We start from the raw sequence: 10855 nt of genomic DNA on the forward strand, positions 1-10855 counted from the left end.
GGAGGTGCAAAATTCCCCAAATCCAAACTTGGGTTCAGTGCCTGACTCAAGCTGAAGGGCCAGCAAATCAATCTGAGCTAGATTGGGCCATTTTCCAAAGCACCAAATCAGGTTCTGAGTCAAACTTTGTGATCAATGTGCACCTCTGATGTGTGTGGATGTGTCTGTGTGCACCTGCCTATAGTGTGTGTGTGTGTGTCCCACATGTATGTCCTGCATCAGAAGAATCAGGAAAGCTCTGACGTCAAATCTTGCGGCCCATTGGCTGTATCAGCTTCCTTTACTGCAGGTGAGACATTTGACATGTATCTGCCTGTTGACAATAACATTCAGACCAACCCAGTGCGTGTGTAGAGTCAGGTGTCTCTCAGGAAAAGGACTGGAGGAAGACAGTCCAAACGTTTTCTGACTTGTACTTGCAAGATTTGGTTATTTTTAAGCAAATATGCCTTGCACTCTACAGACATTGGCCCACACTTGATGGCACGTATACGACTGTCATGAGCTATTTGTATCTGAGTATGAAAAATGTAGTTAAATGTTGCCCTTCTGGCACTTGCAGCCTGGTGTGGCTGATTGCCCAGCACAGAGACATATTGCAACCTCACAGATCTGTTGTTCAAACCTGCCATTTTTTTAAAAATCCCTTTGACCAATGGAAGCAAAGGGAATGTCTGTTGGTTGACACAGGCTACAGTCCTAGGGACAAATTCTTGGCAATTAGTTATACTGAACTCAAAGAGGGTGTCCTTTTTGAAAACATGAGTAGATTCACAACCTGGGCTGGCCCAGGACTTTTTTCTTGGGTAGCTACTTACACATTGCCAAAAGAGAGGAAATGCACCACTGATGGGACAGAAAATATACATTTGGATAACATTTGCATAGGTGTATTTAATAGATGCAAATATAAAAGCAAAACTGCATATGATTCAAACAGAAATGAAATACACCACACCATAAAGAGGAAAGATGTTCTCCAGGTGCTTAGTGGGAATGGGCATTTTCAAGGCCAGCTTAGCAAGGATAGGCCTTAAAATTGACCAGGAATATAAAACCCCTTTCAACCCAAAGGCTGGATTCAATGACATTGAAGCACCTGGGAGCACCATGTGGGACTTGCACAGGTCCAAAGGCTGAAAAGGTGAGCCAAAATATACCAGATATGTGTGTGTGTGTGTGTGCATTGCCAGCATATTGCAAGCAGAAAGGCTGGAACTACAGGTAACTAAGGCTGAGGGGATCCCCACTAGAGTCTCTCCTGTGTATGAGGGAGCTCAGTTAGGGTATTTATGCAAAATGCATTTATGGCTAATGAGGCACATGCTGGTGAATCCAGCAGTTTCCACTATGCTGAAAACGTGATCTTGTGCCACACACAAATGCAATTGTGTGTGAAGTTGGAAGAGTTGGAAAGAGGATGTGTACAGAAAAATAGTCCTTTAAAAAGTATCCCCCTGCCCACCCCCTTGAGTTATGCTCAAGTGCAAAGGAGCAATTGTTTGGAAAGGAAAAATCTTGACAGCTCTTCCTGCCCCCGCACAACAAATCATGGAGGAAAAGGTGGTGGGGAAAGAAGAGTGGGAAGCTACGCCTCTATCCTCGCACCTACCTATGGATGAGGTCAGTGGGGCAGCACTTCCTGTTGCCCCTACTCACAAGTAAGTGCGGCCCCCTCCTGTGCTGACTGTCCACAGAGTAAGTGCCACTGAAGTCAGTGGGAGTCACTTCTGCACAAGCACCGTTGAAGATAATGTGATGGTTGAAGATAATGTGATCTACTTTTGAGTAGGGTGTGCTTTCAGCTGTCTATTTCTTCAGAGGAGAGAGAGAGAGAGAGAGAGAGAGAGAGAGAGAGAGAGAGAGAGAGGAGAAAGGAGTATTGTGTTCATTCTCCGACTCACTGGACAAGTCAGAGAGAAGAGGGGAAAGGAATGTGACAGGGGAAGAAAGCAACTGAAGTCTTTGCAGGGAAAGGGAGTTGTGGTCAGGGGAGTAGCCATCTGGACACCCCTGTATTGGGACCTCAGGAGATCCAGACCAGGGTCCTGAACTGAAGAGTCTCCACTCCTTAAACAGAGGACTGTCCTCTGAGAAATTGCCACCTTAGGCAAAGAACATCACACACACACACACAAACCACATCTTTCTGCATTCAGAAGCCAATGAGTTGAGCAGTTGAATCTCAATTCAGTTAATGTGTGGACTGAGCAGATAGCCAGGTCACCTGGCCATGGGATGCCATTCACTGTATCAGAGGGCAGCAGGCTTACCTAGGAGGCACAAGCCAGGCTGCATTGCACTCACAGTTCGGTTCCCCAGTAGCTTTCCATGGGTCCCCTTGCCACAGCACAAAAGTGAGTTTACACAGCGGAAAAGAAAACAATGAAACATAACAAGGAAAATGCAACAGAGAATGAAGCCATTTCTACTTTCTTGCACACTTCTTTCTCACATGTAAGAGAAAAAGTCAGACGATCCCAGGGGCAATGCTGAAGGAAGGACAGAAAGTACATTGCAGCCCTAAGACTGCATGGTTTGTCCCTCACTGACTGAGATCCCAGAGGAGGCTGCAGACATGGAACTGCACTTCCCTCCCCATCCCTGGCCTGGCCCACCATCCTGGAACTTTGCCTATGCAAAATGCTCCTTCCAAAAACACGCTCTGACCAATAGTGATGACAAGCCATTTTGCTACCTTCTTTGATTATGAAAAATAGCATAAAGGGGGTTGTGGCTTAGTTTGATCACATGCTGGGCTCCGAATCATCCTAAAGGGTTTTTATATTTATAAGATTACAATATAATCTTATAACACCTTTTATTGTAAGCCATCCTGAGATGCCAGTGGTGGACAGGGTACAAAAGTTTTAAATAAATGAACAAACAAAATTATATTACAGTTGCGGCATCAGCTACCAAACACCACAGTACTTTCAATGGCAACCAATCAAAGATGGCTCCAGGAGTGAACCTGGTCTGTTGCACTGGACTCTCAAAGCTTCTGTGAATTTTGCTGCTGTTCTGAAGGGGGTGGTGGGAAGCAGAAACCTTTTATAGCTTCAGCTATACAGATGGCCACATCTTTGCAGCTGGAGTACTGGATTGCAATGGAGGTAGAAGAAGGGAAAGTATTTCCCCTTTTCTCCTTTAGAGGGCTCCTGCACTCTGCAGAACGGATAGAAATGCCATGGGAGGAACCTTTCACCATCTTTGCATTAGGGAAACACCTGACCTGTTGAATTTCTGCGTGGGGCATGGTTATGAAACAGTCAGCAGCCCTCTTGGCAAAAGCAGAAGCAATCTTATTTCTCAGTACTCAGTTCTTGGTCCTAATCAGTCGTAGGCACATCCCTACACTGGTGCTGCGGGGTCATGGCCAGAGTGCTGGATGGTCAGATTGCTAGACTGGAACTCAGGTGATCTTGGTTCTAGTCCCCATGAACCTCACTGGGGCCAGTCATGGACTCTCAGCTTCACTTACATCCAGGGCTGCTGTGAGGATAACACAAAGAGAAGGGAGGAAACTTGTCAGCTGCTTTGCAAGAGGAATAAAGGTGGTGTATAAATATAATGTCATAATAATAGAAATGTCCTTTTCAAAGGAAATGGCATGGTTAGATACTTCAAAACCTTACAGATGCAAAAACTGGTACTAAGCAGTGTGGCAGGAGTGAGAATAGATTACCATGTAGTTCTGCTTAGAAGTCCCTCTATGGCCCTGTTCAGAAACAGTGGCAGCACATGGTGGCAATTCATGGGCTGATTAACCTGAAGATCGCAGAGATGCATGCTGCCCATGAGCTGCTTCCAGTTTCCTGGCACAAGACTCTTAGCCTAACCTACTTTACAGGGTTGTTGTGTTGTGAGGACAAAGTGGAGAGGAGGAAACCCTATAAACTGCCTTGCAAGAAGAAGAAAGACAGGACCTAAATCTAAAAAGACAGGGCCTAAATCTAACCGCTCACCAAGTCACAGTCCTTATCCCCATTACGGTAGCCCTGACAACAGCATAAAAATAAATTATCCAGAAATACCCACATACATGTTTGGAGCTATATTATTACTTTTACGTTACATTTACACTCAATATTCTTTCTTCCGGCAAGGCAGCTTACACAGTTCTCCTTCACTTCCTTTTATCATCACAACAACAACCCTGCAAGGTAGGATAAGCTGAGAGCAAGTGAATGAAGTGATCATTTCAGACTGCAAGGCAGACTGTGAGGCAGTGATGAAAGTCTTCTGGCTGTTCTTGCTGAATGACATTGTCTGCTCTCCCTACAGCAGGCTCTGCCTCAGTTGTGGTGAAGAGCATTCTGTCTTTGCCGGGGATGAAGGAACTGCTCATGTTGGCTTTGGTGCATGATATGGGGAAGGGGTACCATATTGCCCTTTGCCTCAGCCAGAAAAATGTTATGGGGTGGCCATGCTTAAAGATAGACCAAAATGGTGTTCTGAGAGACTGGATAAAACAGGCAATGTTCACTGTGCTTCCTTTCCAGGAGACAAAGGACCAGCTGGCGATACGGGTGATCAGGGAATGATGGGTAAAATTGGACCAGTTGGCAGAAAGGGTAAGATTTCCTAATCCTTGGTCAAGCTTTTTGGAAATGTTGTAAGGCACAGAGCAAAACATGAAACAGCTGCTGTTTATGCTTCCCAAATTAAACAGATGGTGTTGCTTTCCAAAACAAAACCATACTATTAAATTAGATCTTATGCCTCTTACCCCTGGCTAGGAGACATGAAGGCCTGAGGTAAACCAGGCATTGCCTACAACTTTTCAAAAATACATTTGCACACTTAAAGGCTAATCATTGTAGAATCGTAGAATAGTAGAGTTGGAAGGGGCCAGAAGACCATTGGATCCAATCCCCTGCTGGGTGCAGAACACCAAGTAAAACCATCCCTCTCAGATGGCTGTCCAGTTGCATCTTGAATGCCTCCAGTGTGGGAGAGCCCACCACCTCCCTAGGACATTGTTTCCAGTGTCATACAGCTCTTAGAGTCAGGAAATTTTTCCTCACATTTAGCCAGAATCTGGCTCTGTAACTTGAGCCCATTATTCCATGTCCTGTGCTCAGGGAAGATTAAGAGATCCTGTCCTTCCTCTTTGTGACAGCCTTTCCTTCTCTTCTCAAGGCTGAGCCTGCCCAGTTCTTTCAATCTCTCCTCATAGGGCTTTGTTTCCAGTCCCTGGAACCTCCTTGTTGCCCTCCTCTGAACCCTTTCCAGCTTGTCTGCATCTTTCTGCAACTGTGATGCCCAGAACTGGACACAGGACTCCAGATGACGCCTAACCAGTGCAGAGTAAAGGGCAACTAGTACTTCATGGGATGTGGAAGTGATACTTCGATTAATGCAGCCTAAAATAGCATTTGCCCTTTTTGAAGCCACTTCACTTTGTTGACTCATATTCAGCTTGTGATCTACAACAATTCCAAGACCCTCCTCATTTGCAGTATTTTTGAGCCAAGTATTTGCAATAAAAGCTAAGATTTCCCAGCCCCGTGTTCCGTACATATAGTTATAACATATTGTTTAGGACCTGCACATTAAAAAATATCTAAACCTCAATGGAAGGAAAAACATCTCCTGATAAAGCACAGAATTCCTGCTGTTTACATTAAAAACAAGCATGCATGCACCCTGCCAAAGCCCTAAAAAAGTAATAGATTTTTGGTGGTTTAAACTTTGATGCATACTGTTTGTGAAAAAATGAAGCCTAATACTACAAAATATAAAAGATACAATACTCATTTATTTCTTTAACAATAATTACCAATCACTGTATAATAAAAGCAATTTCTAAGTGATGTATAGAAGGCAAGAATGCCTTCCTTGAAATCCATGTTGGAAAAGGTTTGTTTTTAGTAGGCACCATAAATCCTTCGGGATTTTGGTACCCAAGTTGTACCAAGGGAGAGAGACTAAGGGCACAATTCTGGGCATGTTTAGACAGAAAGAAAAAGCCGTGCTATTCCAGCATGCATCAGCCTAGCTGTAGGACATTTCTGTCCGAACACATATAAGAAGGCACCCTAAAGATCCTGCTATGAGCCATGCAGGATTAAACCTCTCAAATCTGTATGCTATATTTTAAAATTATTTTAAAAGTTTTGGGAACCACCCAGATTGCTTCAGCTATTGAACAATATAGAGTCGTTGTTGTAGTTGACCAATACTACCAGGCAGATTTCTCCTGCTGAGTCCCATATCAAGTAGAAGGCAGGTAGAAAAACACACAATTTCTTTATTGTGACTCATTTTATGGTTGCAACTCTCGCTGGAAGGGGTGCCTGCAAGGCATCCTAGAAACATTTCAGTGCCGTAAAATAACTCTACTGGGTGCTCAGAGCCCTCTCCTGCACAGTCAATGGGCATGCGAGCAAGTCGGATTATATCTGATAGCCCCCATCAGGGAAAAACCGTAACTAGGTGGTAAAGTGCTTGCTTTGCCTGGAAAAGATCCCAGGTCCACTTCTCAGCATCTCTCCTTAATGTGCAGGAAACCTCTTGTTTGAAGCTCAAGAGAGCTGCTACCAGTCAGCTAGCTGGATCAGTGGGCTCTCCAGCCATAAAGCAGCTTCCTATGGTCTGCTTCCACAAGCCAGGCTGCCTGACCCCAGTGCATCCACCAGCTGTGCCCGCAAAGGGAGGGGACCTATGCATGTGCATATATATATATATGGCTCCTCCATACTAGGAGGAACCTTGGCAAATCAAGCTCCATATGTATTGCTCTTATATGTTCCATGCATACACTTGGTGTATGGACATGCACATGGTAGGCATGAGATGGGCTGGAGCTGGGGGTCAGACTAGATGGCCCAGGAGACCCCTTCTGGCTCGCTCTGTTTCTTTGTTTTTATGTATAAGCTATCTCTATGACCATTTGCAACAGCAGTCATTAACAATAACATAACCTTCCTAGCTTTGCTGTGCTACCTTCCTGTAGTGGAAGATAAAATGTAAACCTTGATTTAATCTTACATGAATAGAGTTGAACCTGCTGAACATCCTAGTTCAGCGAATTCTCTCCAGAGTCTCTCTTTAAAGTTCCTTTAATGGAGAATGCTAATTTTCAGGTCAGCAAGACAGTGCTGTGGGGGAACTGAAGCAGCATTAATTTTTTAAAAAAGATGTGGCATGCATTGATATAGCACAGCACTGGAGGGCCACACTCAGTGATTTTAACACTTGCAAAAGCCATTTGCCAGAAAATACAGCAAGATCCAAAGAATCAGAGGCAAGAGTGATTCTCTGATGCTGCCATCCACTCAGTTACAAACAATTATCCATCTCGTGTTTGCGGCTACTTATCCAAGCAGGGACAGATTATTCAGCTCTGTCTAGCTGCAGAGATCTGCACTTTTAATGTGTCAGCTATTAAAGCTTGCTGCTTGGGTTTGCCAAAAGGAAAGCTCAACAGAGCAGCCCTGTGCACGTATTCTCAGGAAAACATCCCGCTGCATTCAGTGGAACCTACTCAGATGCAAGTGTTAGTAGGGCTTGAGTGTTTAATTTGGCACACCACTTGCCCATCTCTCCAAATCCACTCAGCAAGTGTTAATGCAATAAAGCAAGAACATTTGCCTGTGTTTGCATCTCCTGAATCTATTTTTTTTTTTTTTAATTTAGGTGACAAAGGACTGAAAGGTTTCTCTGGCGTATCTGGAGGAAAGGGCAAAGCAGGTTTGCTGTTTGCTTTTCTTGTATTTCCTAAGCAATTGCATTTCTAAGCTAGGCATGGCCTCAGAGCACTATGCTCTCCAGGCTGCAGTTCCAGGCAGTAGGACAACCCTGCTCTGGCTTCCCGCAAGGCGGCATTTCCCAAATGTGCTGGACTACCAGCAGCCCAAGCCATGTTCTGCTGGAGGCAAAGGATAAGAGGACGCTCCCCTCCTGTTTCAAGTACAGAGGCCATGTGGCTTGGGAGCTGAATCGTAATTCAGTGCTGATCACGGTGTGGTCTCCTCGATCGTATCTTAGGCAGCAGACTAGTTTCGGGGGGCCTGAACTGTCTGCGTGGCATCCACAGGCTGCCCTCTAACCATGGGAAATGCCTGGCAGCTCCAGAGGAACAGCTGGGGAGGCAGCTGCTGCTGTTCCCCAGCACTGGCTGCCTGAGGCAGCTGCTCAACTCTGCCTAAGGATAGGGCCAGTTTTGATTGCAAGCCCATGAAACTAAGGCCATGCTGGCAGAGAACGATGCGAATCATAACCTAGCACTCCCCTTCACCATGGCAACCTGCATATTCATCCTCCCCTTACCCTGGACCAATCAACAGTGATGCAGAACAGGAGGAGGATCAGGAGATGCTCTGGCCTGCATAGGCTCTCTACCCACCAAGCTAGCAAGTGGTAGCCATGATAAGGAAGAGAATCAGAAGCAATAGCAGCTGGTGACTATGGTGCTGAGAAAGTGGACTCATGAGAGAGGGTGCCCAGTGAGGATGTCTTCCCGAAGGACCCTCAGGCACCTGGATCCATCACTGCCTGGTTCAGGTATAATGGCAAACCACGGTTAGCAACATTTAGTTTATTTCTCTATATTTGAGGCAAAAGGTAGCTATGATTCTATGAATTTTCATAGGCATTTGACTGCATATGACTATATTGATGGGTGCTCCTTGATCTTACAATATGGATGCATTTTGTATGGCTGCTTATGTATACCCACTTGGATATCCTTTGTTGCTCATATACAAACATTGAGCTAGGTGCTGTCTGTGACTGTGGAAAATATCGGAAAGTTGTCGGACAACTGGATATTAACATCGCTCGGCTGAAGAGTTCCATCCAGTTTGTCAAGAATGGTATGTGTCATCTCCAGCAGTGGTCATAAAGCACATTTACGATTCTGTCTTGACAGTGCAACAGAATGACGGGGGTTAGGATGGTTTTGGGGGGAATGTGCTTTCCTAATATCTGAGAAGCAATGGCAGTATTCCGCTCAAAGCACCAGTAGGATCCCTTGGGGAATGATGAGGTCAGTCTTGGGTGCCATGCCACAATTCAAAAAGGCAAGCTGACAAGTCACCTAGGCGGGGCGGTTTAACTTGAAATCTGCATTGAACGGGGGTTGGACCTGTTGGCCTTCTTGCCCCCCCTTCCAATTCTATGATTCTACATTGGGAAGAAATATTCCTACGACAAAACAGAACTGAACAAGAAAAAGATCTTGGATTAATTGTGGATAATAGGCTTAACATGAGCCAACAATGTGATGCAGCCACCAAAAGGACAAATGCTATTTTGAGATGCGTTAACAGAAGCAGTACTTCCAAATATGAGAAGTAGTAGTTCCTCTATACTGCTCACAAATCAGGCTTCATCTGGAATACTGTGTCCAGTTCTGGGCACCAAGATTTAAGAAAGATGCAGGTAAATTAGAAAGGGTCCAGTGGAGGGCAACAAAAATGATCCAGGGTTTGGAAACACTGTCCTATGAGGAGAGACTGAGGGAACTGGGCATGCTCAGCCCTGAGAAGAGAAGACTAGGCGGGGGCATGATATCCATCTATACGTACCTCAAAGGCTGTCACAAAGAGGAAGGTCAAGACCTCTTCTTCCTGATGCCAGAGTGTAGAACACGGAATAATCAGTTCAAGTTGCAACAACCCAGATTCTGGCTGGGCATCAGGAAAAGCTTCTTCTCTGTCAGAGCGATAGAACAGTGGAACCAGCTGCCTAGAGAAGGGGTGAGCTCAAAGAGACACTCAAAGAGCTCAAAGAGACACTCAAAAAGAAATTGGACAGCCATCTGCATGGGATGGTGTAACGTGGTGTCCTGCAACAGCAGGGGGTTGGACCCGAACTCTACTATTCTATGATTGTATGAAAAGACAGGGTGCTAAGGAAGAGGACAAGTAATTCTACAAAGGACCTGAATTAGCACAGCCACACGTCCTGCTTTACAGAGGACAGGGATGTCTGGCTAAAGACAACGACCCATACAAATGGAAGGCAGCCATGGCCTAACCAAAGAAAAAACCAGATAGCAGACTGGGCCACAGTTTTCTTCGGCATGGTGTGGGAGTCCATTTCTGTTAAGTTATAGTAATCATCTCTAAATTTGCATTTATACACATAAATTAGGTCATACAAATGTATAACATCTTTTTTCCTCTTTTTTGTTATGCATCTCCTTTTTGGTGATGTATAAGATGCATTAAGCTGAATTTACTTAGAACAGGAGAAATGAAATTGGGGGATGGATAGCTTATCGGCATTCAGATATCTCAAGAAAGCGTCTGGCACAGTCTGCACACTGGTGCTGGTTTCTGAGCAAGTGCATGTGAACAGCGCGCATGTGAAACCCTCCCTCATTGCTGATTGTGTGTATTTTAAAGGAGAAAACTGGAATGTATCAATACACACGTTGGCGATGCATTCCTGGTATCTGCACCAGGTCACAAAATTAATCTCAGCATTTAAAGGGCGTAAAAAGATGTTAGAAAAGGGATGCCAGCTGCTTAAGGGGAGAAATACCTTCCTATAATTATGGCTCATCAGAAAGAAGAAAAATATATTCAAGCCATTTGAGGGGCTTCCATCCATGATGTAGCAGAATTCAGGGGTGACAATAGCATAGCAAAAAGCACAAGCTAATGGGCATTTTAATTTGTTATCATACCTGGACTGGCTCAAATGACCATTTAGATTATTACAATGTTATTGTTTCTTACCATGGTTTCGCAAGACTAAACTTGCCATTGCAAAATACCATTAGTGGGTTCAGACAACACAGTAGACCTAAAATGGTTTTTTAAAAAGGAAAAACACCATAATTTGTTGTATGTTTTATTTTATCGTATTTTTCTTTTAATCATTAAAAGATTAAATGCTA

General features: G+C 44.5%; 1 protein-coding gene across 2 annotated transcripts in view; it reads left to right on the forward strand.

Annotated features, from left to right (window-relative positions):
* COLEC10 (collectin subfamily member 10) overlaps window positions 1–10855 on the forward strand; it is a 38137-nt gene that overhangs the window by 15625 nt on the left and 11657 nt on the right. For both annotated transcript variants that reach the window (XR_006413895.1, XM_044422035.1), the window contains exons 3-5: window positions 4506–4577; window positions 7645–7698; window positions 8727–8822. Coding sequence is in view for 1 of the 2 variants with exons in the window: in XM_044422035.1 (XP_044277970.1) it covers window positions 4506–4577; window positions 7645–7698; window positions 8727–8822 (222 nt within the window). In the remaining variant the exon portion in view is untranslated. The remainder of the gene's footprint in view (window positions 1–4505; window positions 4578–7644; window positions 7699–8726; window positions 8823–10855) is intronic.

The sequence above is a fragment of the Varanus komodoensis genome, unplaced genomic scaffold (genome assembly GCF_004798865.1).
Source record: "Varanus komodoensis strain SLA01 unplaced genomic scaffold, ASM479886v1 scaffold12, whole genome shotgun sequence".
Lineage (NCBI taxonomy): Eukaryota > Metazoa > Chordata > Lepidosauria > Squamata > Varanidae > Varanus > Varanus komodoensis.